This window comes from Olea europaea, chromosome 17 (genome assembly GCF_002742605.1).
Source record: "Olea europaea var. sylvestris chromosome 17, O_europaea_v1, whole genome shotgun sequence".
In the NCBI taxonomy this organism is placed as follows: Eukaryota; Viridiplantae; Streptophyta; class Magnoliopsida; order Lamiales; family Oleaceae; genus Olea; species Olea europaea.
The window spans coordinates 13,610,553-13,630,257 of record NC_036253.1 but is presented as its reverse complement, the minus strand read 5'-3'; the positions used below and the strand labels follow the sequence as shown (position 1 = coordinate 13,630,257).

Here is a 19,705-nt window from a genome sequence, read left to right as displayed (position 1 = left end):
TGAAAATAAGACCTACAATTTTAGGAAGTATGTTGATGACAAAATTCAAATATATAAGCATAAATCTGTAGCTGGGAGTGGATCAATCTGCTATCCTGTTATCAGTGGATTCCAAAAACTTCTCTAAATTTCTAGTGAACTCTTCTCTACCAAAAATTACAGTATTATGATCAGCATTTGGTATAATACTAAGTTCTGCATATGGAGCCCTCATCTTCATGTTGTAACTGCATTCTAGAGGGACAACCTGGTCCTTGTTACCTTGGACAATATGGATTTTAACTCCGGAACTCTTCAAAGTATCCAAATACTTGTCGAGTAATTTCGCTCCACCACATATAATGTTATGCATTGTATGCCATGCAGAATGATGAGTATGTCGCGTAAAGTCTACGACTTTAAATGGTAGATCCCTATGCGAATACAAAAGAAATCATATTTTGTGTCGAAAATGTGTTAGGAAAAGAAATAATAGTAAAAAGAAAAAAATGAAAATGAAAAACCTACAGTAGTTACCTTCTTCGAGTGAGTAGCTTAAGAATCTGTTCCCATGTCTTATGGTTCCGGCAAAAAAGGAAACACACACATCGACCTAAATGCTCGTACCAAGACATAAGAGCCGAACCGAACAGTAATGGTGGCCATATTCGTCTTGCGGCAAGTTGTCTAAGTGCAGCTAGACTAGCATCCTCTTTTGAAGACGAAAAATAAGGCTGAACATTGTAAAATCACACGAAGGTATAAGTAACACAAACAAACTACGAATACTTCATAAGGAAAACCAACAAGTTATGAAAGGTATGCTAACTTCGCATCGAATACAACAATGTCACAAAACTCCCACTGAAATTTCTTGTTGTTCATTAAACTTCATTTTGTTTCAAAGTTGGTTATTGAACTTAAATTTTGTTACAACTTGGTCACTTTGTTAAAAGTGATTGACCAGTGATTTAAAAGAATCGATGGAAGTAATCGTAAGATCCAGATGCACAACCATCTGCATAAGTATACTAACCGGTGCCACCAAAGTGATTGACTTCACAGATTCTGAGTATTTTGCAGCTAGCGCAACTGCAATCACACAACCCATGGAGTGCGCAACCACATGGAAAGAATTCAACTGAAATGGGTCGATAACTGATTTCTCAATCATCTGTAGGTGATCCCTTAAGGTATACATACAGTCTCTTGGTTTTGGACTTTTCCCGAATCCCAATAGGTCTATGGCAAACAACCTGTAGTTTTGCTTTGTATGCTCAGAAAGATTAGTAAACACCGTCTCTGTCCAAAAAGAGGAAGAAGACAAGAAGCCATGTATAAATATTACATTTTCGATTGCTTTTTCTTCGGGATAGTGCTCCAATCTGGCTGCCAAACATTCAGATTTCATGTGATAAGTGAATATAGCTTGAAATGGAGGGAAAAAATTGCGTGACACTAAAGCCATCAACTTTGCAATGGACTCAAGCAGATCATTATAAAACAACAGATAGACTATGGGGCTGACACAGATTTTAGACAATTACTGTGGTTGTAACATAGTTACTTGCCTAAATCTGGATGCTCAATTGGTTCGGACAGCAAAATCTTCTTGTTTTAATCCCTTGTGAATCTATGCAGTGAAGGAGCCCAATCGAAATCTTATTTTGATCTATTCATTTAATACCTCTTGGCATCCTAGATATCAGACTTGATTTCATCAACGTGTAACTTGCTTTCAATAAAACTATCATTTCGGTTTGCAACAGATTACAAACTCGTGCTCAACCAATATGAAATAAACCAAGCTTTCAAACCGTGCTCCAACTATAAAGTAAGACAGCAATACAGAGAAAAAAAAAAAAAGGACAAAGAATAAATAAATAGCAGGCCACAGAATAAAGTAAGACAGCAATACAGAGAAAAAAGAACAAATAAATAGCAGGCCACAGATACAAGAAAACACAAACAGTTAAAAATGAGCCTGAAATTTTGAAGCTAAAAATATATGCATACCACAATTTGTTTATAATGTCCAAAGCAAGTAGGATACAAAGATTATAAGCACTTATTATAAAATCTGGGGTGAGGATTTTAATGAAGTCTGTCATTTCATCCTGAAACAGCCATCGTCAGAAGTTTTTTTTGACATTACATAAAAGTTCCCAGCAAAGTCTACTGCATAGAAAGTCTTTTGAGTTAAAATGTCAAATTTATGTAAATTAAGTTTGAAAACAAAATTTAAATAAATAAGGCTGCCATCTCTCAATTAGTACTTAAACTTTTGGATACGGTAGTTCATCGTGATATTGGGCAAAAACCCTCGAGTTCTAAGTCTTGACACCGCCTACACTATATGAAAACTGTTCGCGTATTAGCCTTTAAACGAAAACATGAATCTTGATTGCATATGAGACGTTTCTGGCAAAGACGTGATTTAAATAAATAAAGATTTAACCCGAACATATTACAAAATTTAATTCCAAAATCTGGCCTAAAAGTAAAGCGAAGACCCATATTTTATTGGGTGGGAAGGAATTGACAAAAATTCTGGCAATATTTTATACCTCTTTCTGGTTCTTTCACAACAACGTGAAGCTTCAAATTACTACCATTGTTCATCCAAGAAACACAAGATTCACACCCACAGTCCGACCAGCTATTCCTCTTCTCCGCACAAAATTTTCCATCATCTTTCCGCATTCTTGGAATTCTGAGGAATCCCATTTCCCTGAAAACATTTTTCCTCCCATGAAAAGTCTCAGACAACTCACTCTCTTCATCAATTTCAAGAATTTCTGCCCTTTTGTCTTGCTCCACTTTGCAGTAACATGAAGAGGGTTTTCCTTCCAAGAATTCATCCAAAAATCTGAAGAAAATGCACATGACAAAATCCAAGAAATCAAGGAAAAAGAAGATGATGGCACTCGTGATGGAAATGAAGAACTCTGCAATTTTTTGGAGCCATATAGTCGAAAAAACCGAAGAGATTCTTGGCATTTCCATCACCTTCTGTGTGAGAGAATTCAGAAATGGGTCAGAATAAGCAAGATGTTTGTAAAGAAAATGGAACGAATGTGAGATATAAATTGCACCACGTCGTGGAATCCGGAACAAGTTTTGCCTTTTCCGTGTTTGCTTAATTATAATCAGAATATAAAATAAGGAGAATGGTAAAAAAAAATTTAAGAGTATAAATTTTGTAAAGTTCCACTTTTAAGTTTAAACATTACTTAGATTAAATTAATTCGGATTATTGTATTATAAATTCTTCGAATAATCTATGTATATGTATTTAATCACGTCACCTATGTGACCAGTTTCACAAGTCTCTTAGTAAGAACTATAATGATCATATCATTAATTTCATTTTTTTTAATATTGTTAACGTTTTAATACCTTAACATACCAAAAGATCGATTACATTTATGAACTAAATCCATAGAATGCGAATAATTTGACAAATTGTTGAAAGCTAGAAAAAATTTATCGATAAACTAATACAAAATGATGCCATCGATTGGCAACACATCGCTGTGTAAAAAAATGATATTATTTTGCAACAAAAAGTGATTCAAAAACACTATGATCATCGTGTTGCATTCATCTTTAAATGGCTACAAAATACTACATTGGCTGATAAATAATACAAGATATAAGATTTATTTTAGTTGTTCAACAACAAACCAATACAATGCACAAACTAAAAGAAATAGCTTGAGACGAATCAAATTACTTATTTTTTTTTTTTTTAATATTTTATAAGAAAGATTAGATAAGACGGATCGTCAAATAGCTAGTATAAAAAAATAATAATAATTTTAAGTATATATGAAATTATTAATATTCATTCAACTTGACAAAGAAATCAAAGTATACAAAATAAAAGAGATAATTCCTGATGGGTCTATTTATCAATTTTAAAATATATTAAGATAGATTATAAAATAACTCTTTTTGAATCAATGACATATTAATTAGTTTATGACCAATAAACCAACATAGATGAGGAATATAATCTAGACATTTTTTAGAGACTCAAGAAGAGGAGAAAAACACAATAAAAGAAAAATTGGCGAAGAAGAAGATCAAAAGAGAGATTCCAAGGATTTTCTTGTATTTTATTTTTAAGTTTTCCGAATTTATATTATATCCTTTAAACTTGCGTAATCTTTATTACTCCTTCATTAAGGATAAGACTTTTTAAGGTAGGACGACGCCCTTGTTTGAGCCCCATTCTTTTTACAAGAATGCATTTTTGAATAGTATATTGGTGTGAAATGTGTGGTTAAAAAAATAAGGAAAAGTTTTGAATTTGCAAGTAATATTATTTTATTGAAAAATGCGTGGTTGAAATGATATCGAAACACTGTTTAAGAATGTATTTTTTTAAAAGAATGGAAATCAAATAAGGGCATAAACTTATTTTATGAAACTTAAACTTCTATGATCCTATTTTAGATGCTAAATATTTATTTTGTTCTTGATAAGCTATTATTGCTTTCATACTATTTGGCCAATTTTAGCCCCCGTTTATTTCCCATTATTTGTCCATTAAAATGAAAAATATGGCCGTTGTCCATCACATCAAGTCACCATATTTGACTTTCTATCTCTTGTATGTGCCCATAAGGACTATATTTTTCATTCTCATTTTCACATTAATGTATACCAAACGGGGCCTTAAGATCAGTTTGCAACCGCGATGTTAAATGTAGGTTTTATATCACTTAACAAGCAGCATAGATTTCGATAGCGAATAGAAATGTTTCGCTGTGGTTTATGCGAACAATGAATGGTGTTTGGTTGTGCTTCATGTATTATTTTGTGCATGCAAATAATAGTACTTGAGAGAGATTGTCAAATAATAAAGACGCACTGGCCGTCACCACAAGCAAATATGACCTAAAACTTAACTATAGAAGTTAATAAAATAATTCGGTGGAGTCTAATCTTAGTTCTTTTTCACATTCAAATTTTGGCCGTAAGGACTTAAAGTCGGAAGAATAATTCAATAGGTTTACTGACACCTAACCCTAATATACGGCAAAATTCGAGGCACATTAACATTGTGTATGTGGAGTGTGCGTAATGCGCATATGTGTTTAAAACCAAACACATCTTTAAAAAAAGAAAGGAAAAAAAAAAAAATAGAAGAAGAAGATAAGACTATTCTTTAAAAGATTTTAAAAAGTCGAATTTCTTGAAATTTCAAACTTTTTGACTCTTTGAGAGTAATCTCTTGAAGAGTTAAGGGGATGGAAATAGGTGAGGAAGGAAATGGATGTGTAGCCTAGGTGATTACACGGTATTAACAGGGAAACTAGCCCGCCAAATGCATTGAGCGAATCTAGTACAAAAGCTTTAAGGATGACCATCAAGAGTTATCAGTTCAAGATAAATAGCATATTCTATCCGAATGTTGACTATGACGACATAGTTTAAATGAATTGAAATGATAACTTTGCAAAATTACATATCAACAACGATATTGAATATGAAAATGAGTCTACCAAATACCTCGTGACGGATAGGATTACTAGAAGATGGATACATCCTCAGCGGGATAATTATTATTTTTATTATTATTATTTTATTTTTGGTCAAAGGCCAAGAACCAATCTCCTTGTACTGCTTTTCTTTCAATTTTAATAATGCGCGCCACAGAACGTGGTCGACTTATCCCAAAAGATAAAAAGCTTCAGCAGCAATCTTGAACAATTCATCAGTAGTTCCCTTGCATTTCTTCATTGTTAACAAAAATATGAACATCAGTAAATGCAGAAAATCTCTCTTCACCTACATATCATTAGGAATTGATAGTTTGATGAATCATGGTTGTGTGATGATTAACAAAACGACCCCCCATAAAGCTGAAATTCATAAACAAGAAGAAGAAAATATAGTTCTTATTTTCTATTTTAATAACTTCCAATGGTGACTTCTGTGTACGATGTTATACAAGACGCAACCTAAATAAAACTAGTTCAGAAATGTAAACAAACTAATTTTGGAATTGCATGCTGAGAAAATGCCAAGTCTTGTACTTGAGAATATATAATACCTCAAAATCAAAAGAGAAAGAAGAAAGTACGAGTTGTTTTTTCTTTAATTATTGTTGTTTTCCTTGTTTGTAGGAGGATCATAACTCACAATTGGAAGATTTCTTCGATACTGCTGAGATGTCAGCCTCCTCTCGAGTGGCGTCTTCCTCTTGCTTACAACGAATCTATTTACCCCTTTCCGCATTGGCATTATTGATGGGAAGTCTTCATCAGGGATCTGGCTCAGCTCGGAAATGTCTTTTATCTGTGCCACACGTCTGAACCACCTCTCGGCTTTGGCCTCTTCCGACATGTCCAAAGGGTCGGGTTCCTTCACAGCTGATCCCTCCAAGCTTTTACCCGTCCAACCACTTTGAACTTGCTGATTTTCGGATGGTTTTATAGAACCTGCCACCAACCCCGAATGGGGAAACCGAGGGGAATCCCCTTTCCCTGAATATTTATCTGTCTGATTATCATTCATGGTAGTCCGGGGAGTGAAGGAGTCTGGTTTAGGGTTTTCACTGGGTGGAGTTACATAATCACAAGAAAGTTGGGAATTACCAGAGCTCGACAGTTGGTTGTCTTTCGTCGATACGGTATTCGTGTTGGATGTTCTATATCTTGGCTCGTCCAACTTCTCAGAAAAGATCTCAGCTGTTGTGGAATTGGAAGAAGATTCACTGGTAGGATTTGAAGATGAATCTGCACCATTCAGCTGCTGCGTGTCCTTCCTAGCAAAGTAGCCAGGAGGGAATGGAACAAAAGGTACAAAATTAGTATTATTTGCCTGATCCATCGCCACCTGTCTTCTGTATGCCGGTGAAGTCAAAGAACGGTTTTTTTTCTTGCTAACGACAAATCGGTTTTCTCCCTTACGCATTGGCATAATCTCAGGAAAATCCTCGTCCGAAATTGCAGCAGGTAGATCTTTGGAATCATGTAACTCAGCCACCCTCTTAAACCATCTTTCTGACTTTTGAGCTTGTTCTCTCTCTTTCTCCTGGCTAGCAGTCTCATTGGCTAAATTTTCCGAGAACTGAAAATTCTCTCCTGAGTGCTGGGACTCGCTGCCTACAGTTGAACTACTTTGATTACTGACCTCTGATGAGTCCGATTCATAGCTTTCCATCCCAACTTTTTTCCCATCCTCCATCTTCGAATTTTGATCCTTAGAAAACATGTCCGGAGGTAATGGAACAAATGGAACGTACTTGGAATTTCTTCCCTGGGAATGTCGATAACCTGAAGAGTCCGACTGAAAAGTCTGACAAGAGAGAGCTGTTCTCTCACCTTGTTCAGAAATGATGCCTTCGTCCTCCCTCCCAGAAATGCTAGACGAGTGACCAAGAGTCTGGTCCAAACTACGATCTACTGATGGATCAAGGGTCTTGTTTGTACCTTCAGTATACCCCTTTTCCATCGTTTGATTTCGATAGTTGGCCAGCCTCCTCTCCAAGGGTGTCTTCCTAGTGCTAACAACAAACCGATTTTCTCCTTTCCTCAATGGCACGATCTCGGGAAAGTCTTTATCAGTAGCTGCATTATTTATATCAGAGACATTGCCCATCTGGGAAATTTTACTAAACCACCTTTGTGCTTTCTCTTCATTCTCTGCCAACCGGCTACCTGTGTTGATTTTGTGTGTGAAATCCCCATTCCCCCCAGATCCCAATCTGGCATCACCAGTGTAGGACGATGCCACACCAGGTCGTCTACAGTCGCATCTTAAGCAAACCAAATTCCTCCCATAGTTGAAGAAATCACATCTGCAGTAAAATTGGAAGTAAAAATTTGCCATACCACAATAATATTTACACAAAAGTTCTTTTAGTTAGCATTTAAGTATAATAAAATACAAGGGAATGCTCTTACTGAGGGCAATTCCATTCCACACCAGTCAGCTGTCTTGTTGGCCTGGGTCCCTCACACTCAAGACATTTGACATTTCTTGCAAAGTTCATAAAACTGCACCTGTATAATACATATCATAGTTAAATAAATTGAGGAAATGTTCTGTTGCTATAATTCTAATGGGAATTCTTGAAAATACAAGATTAAGCATGATACTATGAACAGGAATTTGGCACTAAGTGGACCATGACATGAATACGAGAAGATGTCTTCCAATACTTTCAACTACATTTAGGAACCTTGAAGGTTTGAATTCAAATTCATAAGTCATAACAGAGGCAAATCAAAGTTCTTCCATTTTTATTTTTTTAAACCAAGGGCAGGAATCACAAAATTCCGGGAAAAGGTTTACTGATTTTCCTTTTACAAATACTCACCAACCCCGCCGCGGGCATCTTCTTCCCCTTTTTTCTTTTGGTTGTGTAGAAGTAGGGGAGTTAGACAGCTTCGAATAGAAAATTTTTTCTTTCTATTCCTTTTTCAAGTCAACTTCCTTCAAATGGCAATCAATTAACATAAGAGAATTGCCACAAATTCTTCCCCATCTCTACACAGTCATATACATTCAGTGCCTGTAAAATGGCCCAAACAATACTGCACAGATGAAAAGTAACCAAAGGAATTGGTGAATGCAACATACAATATACATACTTTGGACATATCCAGTCGCCTCTCTTCATTTCAATATTTTGTCTAATAGGTCCTGAAGTTTGTCCATAGCCACCTGAGAACTGCTCTTCAGAAGCAGGTATGTTCATTTTTGGAGGTCCACTGCTCAACTTACCCAGCTCTTGCAACAGATTTCGAACAGACAATTCCACAAGTTCCTTACTGTAGAGGCCATTTCTTTCGGAAGAAAGAGACGGATTGCTAGCATAACTTAGTATGTACTTCATTAGATCAACCATGCTTGCTTTATCAAATCCCAAGACCTAAAGTTCAGAAAAAAAAATAATAAAATAAAAAATACAGTTGCAATTGATATCAAAAGAGAACAAACTGAATAAATATGAGTGCTACCAAAAAAATAAATAAATTTAATATGTTGCATTTTTCTTTTTTTCTTTTAAGAATGTTATTTGTGCTATCTCTTTGGCACTTGTCTCCATCAGCAGAACTCATCGAGTTTGAGCTAGTTACTGCATCTTTTTAGTGTTCATCTAGATTGTTACTTTCATTTTAGGCCTTATACTATGTGAAATTAATGATCAATTGTACATTAAGCCAAGAACTAAAGTTTTTCAAAACAATAAACATCGTCAATTCTGGAAGGTTTTGGAAGTTGCATCCACAACTAGATCCTAAATCAAATTCAAAAATTGATTTATATTTACCGTGTCACAATCCAGAATACTCCATACAAAGCAATAATCATATCTCAGTATATTCTTCAATTTCTTATCACATATTTGATTTCCCCTCGGCTAGTCTTAACATGCAATCTCAAATCCCCTATGAAGCCCATGATATTGACCCAAAAAAAATGTAATTAAAAATTTTATTAGAAAAGACAACTCTTCCCTCTCAGCATACAGGGACGTTAATGTAAAAAATCATGATAACCAAAATGCACAATATATAATTTATAACCCCACGACTGCTACAAAGAAAACCAAACAATGGCCCAATAGCTAATTGGCAGGTGCTTGGACTTTGCACCAAATAGACAAACAAGCGTATTTGGCTAAGCTCAGAACAAAAAAATAAAAGTTGCATTTTGTTCTAAGCATGTTTAAATATGTTACTTTTATTTCTTTTAACTAAAAAAATAAGTAATTTTTACCTAACTTTCAAATAAGTAACTTACTTCCAACTTTGGCCCGCAATAAATTATATATATTTTAAAACTTCAAATTTACTTATAAGTAAACTTTTAGGCTTAACCAAAAATGATCTAATCAATCCTTCAAGCAGTCATTGTTTTGCATTACATTTCCCTGCAAAAACAAGAAAGGTGGGTTTTTTTTCCTAAACAAACTCTGACAGTCTAACACTATATGCTGCATGTAACTTGGAGAGAGCATATCAATCAAATTCAAGAATCTAAGTTTGAATAGAAAACAACAGTATCAATTGGCTTACATTGCCTTCATCGGTTCCCAAAAATTCCCTCATTCTCCTTGCAGTGTCAAGAGCACTCTCGAACAGATATGGTGTCCCGTTTGATACAACCACCTCAATCTCCCTTCTCGAAAGCAATCTACATTTAATCAATAAATCAACCTAATTTAAGGATCACACCCAAAGAAGTTTACATCATTCTGCTAAAGAAAGGTACAATTTTAAGCACACGATACAGCACTTTGTAGCACTCCACGCTTTGATAATTGCTACCAAACAAATAAAGAGAGAAAAAGAAGCTCTGCCACTATCAATATTCAACTTAATTTACAGAAATGATATTTGTGGATTATACATAAGAGAAGGTTGGCTTGACAATGATTACAACCTTCAGGCACATAGTACTACACCACTGAAAAATCACAACTCTGATCCATCATCCACAAAGAAAAAATTAAAACTCTTGTAAACTGTTTAAGGGTTCAAATTTTGAATTTTTTGGAGATAGAATACAAGAAAAACAAACCCAAGAAAATTGGGACGGTCCCTAGCGAAAGCCAAGCAGGAGGCGGCGGCACGGACAAAATCCTCAGGCAATTCCTCATACACAACAAAAGCATCATCAGGAAGGATTTCATGGTTCATAGGTACAGTAACTCCCTGCTCATTTGGTGTGGAGCAGAGAGAGATAGTATTGACAAAATGTGTCCACTCTCGCCATGGGTGGCTGTGGTGTTGAGAAGAGTTGAGTGTGTATGTATTATTGTTCGCCGGTTGGGAGTGGAAGTGCTGTTGTTGGGTGGAGTTGAGGGGAAGAATTTGTGGGGTGTGGGTTTTGGATTTGGTGGAGGAGAGACCGAGAGGGCAGAGGGGTAACGTGGTGAGGCGGCGTCGGAGGAAGGAGGAGGGGCGGATAGGGTGGAAGAGAGAGGGAAAGGGTAGGGCGAGTAATGTCACGAACCTGGAAGCGCCGCCCATTACGGTGGGAGGAGGGGCGGCCGCGCGACTGCTACGCGTGATTCGGTGCAAAATAGCAACTGAACGCCTTCACCTAAGTTTTAGCTTACAGCATAAATTGATGAAGAGAAAGTTAATTGCAAGTTTAAGGGAAAATTACACGCAAGTCCCCAACCTTTCTAGTTTACCAGAATTTCATCCCCATTATATTTTATTAATTGCACTTATCATCCTCAAGATTTAATTGATTCACACAGACAGTCCTTGTCGACGACTTCTTTCCAAAAAAATTTCGTGTAAAAAGATAACTTTACCAACTAACTGATATAAACTAAAAAAGCAAAATCAAAAAATAAAAAATAAAAAAGCAAAAACATAACAAAAAAGGGAAAAAAATCAATTTTCATTTTTACCCCAACCTTGAAAACTACTAAAAGAATTTAGGATTTTCCCTTATTTTCATCGCCACCAGCAAAATACTGGGAAGTCACCCAGCATATGTAAAACCATTGGTAAATGCCTAGTTAATAAGCAAAAGCCAAAGGATTCCTTTCTTGATTTTTGCCATCATCGATGATAGTGAAAATTTTGCATTTCTCGAAAGAAGTTGATGAGAGGTAGTGATTATGGCTGGGGACCTTGTGGTGTATGAATTTTGATTGCGAATGTGGGTGATGGAGGCTTTGATTGTGTCAATAGGTGTTGGTGGAAGTTTTGATGGGGATCATATATAGGGTGAGGTAGAAGGTTATTTGATTTCATCTTTTCCACTCCTTTTGTTTTTTGATTATTTTTCATTATTGACTTCCTATTTCATTATTCTCTTTTGATTTTTCACTTAATTTAAGTTAAAGGGTGAAAGTGTCTTTTCGTCTCAAAAAGTCAAGAAGAGGAACAATCTACTTAATTAAGAAACGTTGCGGATAATATGTGCTAAAATAATTTAATGGGGACAAAATTGCAACATATTAAGAAGTTTGGAGACCTACAGTCTAATTTAATAAAATAAAAAGTTCTAAATGATTAGTTTTGACGTATATAAACAGAAAAGAAAGTTCCTTACGTTAAAGATAACCCTTGCCTTTTCAAAATAAGTAACTTTTCCATTCATAATTAAAAATAAAAATAAAAATAAAAATCTTAACTGAAATTTAACACATCAAATGTGATAAATTGACTGTTATTCTAATGATAAAAGGGAATATTAACAAAAACAACACAATGACTGAAATTCATAATAGAGTTCCTAAAAAAGTTCAATCAACTTCAAGATCACACATAATTGTTACGTAAGTACTATATATCGTACAGACAGATCAAACGAACTAACTAACGTAAAAATATATTTACAAATTTTCATTTTTACTTTCTTCCTTGTCCACTTTCGAGGTCGTAAAAGATGACGTATTAGAATAGTTTATGAGTGTTTCTGAGATGTGAAACACGAGACGATATCTTTATCCACACAAACTGGCTGCCCAAGTTTAGGCTAAAAAGTTCTACTTCATCAGTTCCTTCATCGTATAAGAAACCTGAACTTGGAGAGTCTTAAACCCCAATGGTCGTATAGGATTACGACCGAGAGTTTCTCGAGCTTTGATGGATTTCATCAACATGGGCTGCTGGAACATAAACTGCATATCGCAATGAGCTGTGCTTCCGGCCATAGAAAAGATAAACCACCGCTCCTATGGCTAACCATATTGATACACGGGCCCAAGTAGCGCCTCTGCATTTTCAAATAGATAGAAACACGCAAGAGAGTTCACTAAGCTAAAAAAAATGCAGCAATTGATACAAGTTATTGGAGAAGAGTAACTCTAAGAAGATTTACACGGAAACAGATATTTCGTCAAGTTAATAAATAGGACTGTATCAATGTCAAAGGCAACGCCTGTTAATCAAACAGGCGATTAAATGACTAGATACTCACCCCAGATTAATCAATAAGTAGACATTGATGAGAATGCAGGCGATCGGCAGCAGTGGAACCCATGGGCAAATGAAACCTAAACAGAGAATCAACTGATCATTCAAAGATATCCCAACAATTTTTCCTCCATGTTCTTAGAAATTTTTATCACTCAAGTGCGTGCCCACTAAAATGAAGAGCTGATTCGTAATGTAAAGCTGATTTTTAACTGTCCTACGCAACTATGCAGGAAGTTACTACCCAAAATCCAACAGCTTGGGGTAAAGAGTTAATCAAATTTGTGATCATGGGAGATACTAACGGCCATGCAATACTAAATATGACCAAACAGTACAATGAACAAGATTTTAGCTTCTTTCTCTTCCCTAATATTAATTGTCTATTACCATCCACTCCATCTTATAAAAACATGGACAAGGAGATGTACGCTACGCAGTAATGGATAGGAGAATATACTACAATAAAAAATATCTAATTTTTTTTGGTTTCTTAATATTGTTGAGTAGTATATTGTCCAACTTTCCAAACATGTCATAAATTCATGAAATTAGAGCTTTTATGCCATTCGGCTACAACATACTCATCAAAGTCATGGTTACTTGTGCATCAAGAAAGCATACCTCCAGAGTGCCCAAAGTTGTGTCTTGCATCATCTTGGTCAATCCATGTGAGCAATACTAGACCAGATAAAAGGAGAACGCCACCAATTCCACACAGTGTAAATCTAAGGGAGCTGGAAATTAATGAAAAACTGGGATTCACAACATGGTTTATACAAAAGATTATAGGTTCAAAAAAGGTATGTAGGGAAAATTGTTTATGCATCATATATGTTCTAAAGATAACATTCTGCACTTCTGAAGACCTTTCTCATCACATTTAAAACATCATTTAAGACATAATACACTCTTCCTCATGCAGTGAAACCAAAAATAATCACCATAAAAATAGACCACCCACCTATAAAGGCTCACACTTGAAGCTGCAGAAGTTAGGACAAGCACTCCAATGCATGTAACCATGATTGTCCAGCCAGCTTTCTTCCGCCTGTTGGCTTCATTCACCTCAACTGCATGATAAGCAATTGAAAAAAATAGGTAAATTTTGATAACAGGGTAGTCAACGAAGAAAAGCATATCATAGGAGCATGATAAGCATTAAGCAATGAAAAAAGTATTCGCTCATTGGATAAACTTACAGTTGCATCCAACAGGTGTTTGCTTGCCAACTAAAAGTGGAATTCTATCACTTGATGTTATATCATCAGTTTTTATGTTCTCCACATCAACCTCCTTAGAACTGCTGCTACTATACCGCACTGAAACTGAATCTATTGCTTCCTGGAAAGATGGAGAAAGTGGAACCTCATCCGGAGGAACATATCTCAGTATCAGCACAGAAATTGCCACCACTGTAAAGGCAACTAGTGTACCAACACTAACCTGCATGTACAATAAAGCTATCAACACCTTAAGAAGGAACTTCACAAATGAAAATGATTCCTGATTTCTACACAATTTATTTGATTTTTAACTAACAATTTGATGGAGTAATATCAATTCGAACTATATCATCAGCGAGACAAGCACATCAATAAGTAGACAGAGCATTCAAGTAACATGAAATGCAATGTGGTTTCTCCTCATTATAACAGTTCTGTGATTATCACTGAAAATCTCACCAATTTAATTCACAAATGCTGGGGAAGAGAGAAGGGAAACTGAGAAACGAATTTGGGAAGCAAATGCACGTTGAAACCCATAGTTGCAACCGAAAATAGAAGTAGCAATCAGAAATGAGGTGCTTTAAATACTTAGCTTTTACGAAAAAAATGAACATACCATGCCTGCCAACTGTTCAACATCCATGAAGAATGCCAAGATTCCAGAAAGTAAACCAGTAACTACAGTGCTCTTAACAGGAACTTGAGTGTGTTTATTGACATCAGAAAAAAATGATGGCAGCAATCCATCTCTAGCCATTGCCATAAGTATTCGAGGCTGAGGTACATATAAGATCAAGAAAATTTTCATTCGTGTCAGTCATGAAGGGAGACTCCAGTAGGTGGAGATAGGTAAGGAATAAAACAATATTTTGTAAAAGAAAATTAGATTTTCATAAATTGATATCAAGTATCATCAACAACTCTTTTAACTTTTTAAGACGAATTTAGAAGTTAGATTAGATGATTTTACAGGCAGTACTAAGACATGAGTCAGAAATGCAGTTGACATCATTTTATTCACTAGCACGTCAGTCTAAAGATATGAGAAACCATTTATGGTCCTATTAACAATAATTTGTTACCTGTGGTAAGATAGAACCCATCAATGTTGAGCAAAGAGCAGTAGAAGCTCCAACAGTAACTATATATCTGGGTGGACAAGTAAAAAAGCACAATTAATACAAAGACATCATCGCAAAAAATGTCTTCAAGTCAGAGGAGATCTCAATAAGGTTAATTATGAAACTGGACATCTACTTACGCTGCCCACTTCATTCCGTGGCTAGCAAATGCAGACGAGATGGGAGTGTCAGGATCCATAGCATAATACGGCACCAAACCAACAATTACAGCAGAGACCAACATATACAATGTGCAACATATAGATAGTGCAATACCAATACCCATGGGTAAATCTCGTTGAGGATTTTTTACCTGTCAGATGGTGAAGTTTGAGGTTCAAAAATCACATAATATGATAGCCTAAGCTTAAAAAGATTTCTTGAAATTTTACTTATAGGTAAGTGAATTTGAATAAATAATTTTTTATCAGTCAAAGTAGGAGATAAGTTACTGTTTTGTATCAAGGTGAAAGTTAATTTCAAAATAAGTAACTGTTTTTTCAAGTACTATAAAAATATATATTGTATGAGTATCCAAACATCTTTTACTTTCTTTTTTTTTTTTAACGCTTAGCCAAGCATGCTGTTAGTCATTACCATACATCTCTAAAAACTCAAAAAAGTTTGGGAGACAGTGGCACAAACCTCTTCTGCAGTACTAGCAACTGAATCGAACCCAATGTATGCAAAGAAAACAGTCGAAGCTCCAGCAAGCATGCCATCAGCCCCAAATGGAAAATATCTATACGAGAAAATAGTCTCTGCATGAGTAATTTCTTATGCTCACTAGCATACAATTTTTCCCCCGTCTGGCCCCCATTATTTCAACTTATAATTTTTGGAATAGTATTTTTTTTGGAGAATGTGTGGTTGAGAAAAAAAGAAAAGTTTTCGATTTACGTATAATATTATTTTATGGAAGATTGTGTGGTTGAAAATAAGAAAGAGAACATTATAATTTGAAATAATGGGGGCCAAACGGGGCAAAATTGACGAGAATGATGCAGGAGGAAGTAAAATGCAAATGACTAAGGATGATGAACTATTACCCAACAGGAAGTTCATAGCCGGGCCATCCAGTCTTGAAACCCAAATATCCACCAGCTATAATGACAAAGATCATGGCACAAGTATTTGCTACTGTCACAATTCCTTGAACAAATGTACTCTGAAGAATATATGTTGCAAGATTTATTTAGAGCTTAAGACACAGTTGGAGCAAGGAACATTTTCCAAAGAAACAAACATGTTGAAAAAGATACCTCCTTGATGCCCACACACAAGAGACCAGTGACTAAAAATACCAAAATAGCTGCACATGGGTCCACCACAATACCAAGCCCTGGGATGGTCTGGCGAGCCAGAAAAGAAGGGAGACTATCTGCTCCTCCAAAAAGTAAGGCCTGATGGAAAAATAGTTCATATATAAATAGAGTAACTATCAGACATTTCAAAATCCAATTAAATATACAAGCAAACAGGGCTAAACTAAGCCTTAATTGAAGAAAAGGACAGCCTAATATTTAAATTCACTACACTGGATATCAGAAATGGATATCGACGCTCAAAGGGTTTGGAAGTTAGCCAACAAAAAAATCTCTATGCAGAACCAAGTGTGGATAGATGCAAGGAAGACAAAAACTGAGATTATGGAAGGTGGAGAAAAGCAAATTCTAGCTAATTGGTATCCTTAAAAATAAAAGATAAATCCTAAAACACACACAAAGAAACCTTATAAAATGATTAATATAAGAGAAATGTACAGCACCAAATTTGGAGATATGCCACGAGCAACTGCAGAGCCTCCAATAGTGTATTCCAATATTAACGCCCAACCAATTAGCCAAGCAACACTGCATGCAATCCAAGGAGTTGAAGCAATTACCAAAAATATCTGAAAGTTTGATTAAAAAAAAAAAGTAATAAACAGTTCCTCCAAAGCCATACATTTGTACAAGCAAACAAACATTAAGGCTAGGTTTGTTCGCGCCGAATTTGGAGCTTGCAATTAGCTTTTAGAAGAATTATAATTATTAAGTTGTGAAACCTAATTATTGCCGTCACGTGGAGCCAGTACACACAGATCAACCTCTGTGGTGAGGTCGTCGTGGGTGTTAGAAGTCAACCCTCGGACTAAAATTTCATTAACGATAGTTTAGGAATTTATTTCCTTGTAAATTTTGATTAAAGAATTTGTATTCTTATAAATTTCCGATTTTGCCCTAATTTGTCTTGTAAATAGGGAATCATTATTAAGCTTTTGAATTACCACCATTAAAGAGAGAAAGAGACGTCACATAAGATAGGCATACGATTTTATCTTGTAAACTTCTATTTATCATAGTGAATTACTGTAGCGACAGAAAAGAATATAGTTTTATATTGAGACAAACCTCTATAAATATTGTGTGTTTTTATTTCTTTATGCCAATTAATTGCTCTTGATGGAATAATTTCTAATTCTCAATAATAATTAAATCAGAAAAAGATTTTCCAAATTTCTAATTTTGAAGAATTAATCCCACAATACTAGCAGAACTAAGTTTAGCTCCACAATTATATCGATCCGACTTCACACAATCTCCATGTGATCAAGCAGGTGACAATACCCTCTTGAGAAGTAAAAGATAGTATGCTATACAATCAAAAATATCTTCCCACAGCCACAAGAAGATGGAATTAAAATATTACCCTTCTCCAACACATATGTAAGAATAATGATAGGCACTCCCAGCTGATGGGCAACGACTTGCTAGCTCAGCATAGCAGAAGGCTGAAAGAGCAGCTGCTATACCAGCTATTAGAAAAGAAAAAGTAAGGGCTGGTCCTGAATGCTCCCTAGCAACCGTGCCAACAAGAATATAAACTCCAGCACCAATAGTGGAACCAACTCCTACAAAATTCAGCCAATCAACTTTTTAAACATAATTTTGTTTATAGCACACATCCAATTCACAAAAGGCATTCTCGAGTTACCAGCAGACCTTTAAACCCCAATAATCTATATGGCTCATTTTTCCAATTTAAAACATATATGAAATACAGAAATAAAGGCAAATACAAAACAGGAATGAAATGGATGAAGGATTCAAAAGGATCATGAAACTTTAATCAAGAAACTGAAGGCATATAATTCATCATCTTAGAAGGCTACAGTCGTCAAAGCACCAAAGCAAAAATCTATATACAATTCTAAATAGTGAATTAATAGAGAATTTATACCTATGGCAATAAGATGAGGCACAGTTAAAGCCTTGGCCAATTGATGATGACCACTCCCTGAGGCAGATGATGACTTAGAATGAGCAGAATCCACCTGTTTTCTCCTCACAAGACTCCTCAAACCTCCAACACCACCATCATTTTTCTGTGTATCACAAAGAAAACCCATACCCCACAAAATAATTCGCAATTGAGCGTTCAAAGATTAAACTTTTCTTGCAAAATATCTAATGTACATAAAGATCACAACTTTGAGGATATATGCAGATATCCTCTTAATAAATTTAACCGAACAAATAATTAAATATGTGCAAGAAAATCTTGGACAGAGATCATGAAATGGTGACGGGCTGCTGCTTGCTGGTGCAATCCCAAAGGCAAGAAAAAGATAAAAATCTTTTTGGATTTAGAGCCTCTGGGTTGGTGGATTGGATTTGGGCAAGAGGTGGAGATTCAGTTGGAAATATTATCTAGACTTACAGAAAGAAGAGTCCGATTTAAATTCTTTGGTTTTATATTTTTGTTCTTCTCAAAATAGGGAGGCAGCGTTTGGCTGAAACAATGGATCATTTATCTATCGTCACAATTATTGATTTTATAGCCAGCATCTCGCCGAAGCGCGTGCCATGCCCTACTGGTTTTCTATGTATATTTATTGGCAATTCATCTTCGTCATCTTAGTTCAATTTTTTCTATAATTATTATATCCACCAGGCGTACATAATTATACAACGAAGGGTCCACGGTTTCAAATTTACTATTGCTCTTGACATTCTCACCTACACAGACTACACATTTATAACATTTCGGCACATAGCTTCTTTTGAGCAATTGAAAGGATGTTAAAAACATTTTTTACTCTTAAACGCATTGCACATTGACAACTTCTTGTTTAATAAGAAGACGTGAAATGTTGAAGTGTAAAAATTATAACAAGAAGACAACAAGATCGGAACAGTATATCTTGACTTATTTTGAACTTCTTGAAGAAATAAACATTCTTGACTATCTTGCACCACCGTTTTTTCTTTTCCTTTACTAGACTGAATTTCTTGGACTTGTGAAAAATTTGGATTATTTGAAAAATGTTCTGGTGGACTATATTTAATTAAGTAATCAAATTTTCCATTGGGCTGTACTAAAGATCTCAAATCTCTTTACCTTTATCTGTAGCAGATTTATCAGTCTGTTGAGTCTGATTATCTAATTTAGTAGAGGAATCAACAGTCCCCTGAGTCTGTTGGGCTTT

At 35.4% G+C, this 19,705-nt stretch overlaps 3 protein-coding genes across 3 annotated transcripts; all 3 read right to left on the bottom strand.

Annotated features, from left to right (window-relative positions):
- LOC111412970 (probable lysophospholipase BODYGUARD 4) lies at window positions 1-3,053 on the bottom strand. The gene is made up of 4 exons (XM_023043824.1): window positions 2,547-3,053; window positions 1,016-1,368; window positions 517-713; window positions 1-413 (listed from the first exon to the last, which is right to left on the bottom strand). The coding sequence occupies exons 1-4, from the start codon at window positions 2,983-2,985 to the stop codon at window positions 83-85; spliced, it is 1,320 nt and encodes a 439-aa protein (XP_022899592.1). The 5' UTR covers window positions 2,986-3,053; the 3' UTR covers window positions 1-82.
- Window positions 3,054-5,862: 2,809 nt separating this feature from the next.
- LOC111412969 (zinc finger protein VAR3, chloroplastic) lies at window positions 5,863-11,053 on the bottom strand. The gene is made up of 5 exons (XM_023043823.1): window positions 10,525-11,053; window positions 10,020-10,137; window positions 8,589-8,869; window positions 7,899-7,997; window positions 5,863-7,792 (listed from the first exon to the last, which is right to left on the bottom strand). The coding sequence occupies exons 1-5, from the start codon at window positions 10,974-10,976 to the stop codon at window positions 6,088-6,090; spliced, it is 2,655 nt and encodes an 884-aa protein (XP_022899591.1). The 5' UTR covers window positions 10,977-11,053; the 3' UTR covers window positions 5,863-6,087.
- Window positions 11,054-12,159: 1,106 nt separating this feature from the next.
- Window positions 12,160-19,076, bottom strand: LOC111412967 (cationic amino acid transporter 2, vacuolar-like). The gene is made up of 14 exons (XM_023043822.1): window positions 18,457-19,076; window positions 17,926-18,127; window positions 17,003-17,087; window positions 16,497-16,637; window positions 16,284-16,402; window positions 15,880-15,976; window positions 15,375-15,547; window positions 15,196-15,262; window positions 14,730-14,888; window positions 14,087-14,330; window positions 13,849-13,957; window positions 13,509-13,621; window positions 12,889-12,964; window positions 12,160-12,684 (listed from the first exon to the last, which is right to left on the bottom strand). The coding sequence occupies exons 1-14, from the start codon at window positions 18,623-18,625 to the stop codon at window positions 12,528-12,530; spliced, it is 1,911 nt and encodes a 636-aa protein (XP_022899590.1). The 5' UTR covers window positions 18,626-19,076; the 3' UTR covers window positions 12,160-12,527.
- Between the last annotated feature and the right edge of the window lie 629 nt (window positions 19,077-19,705).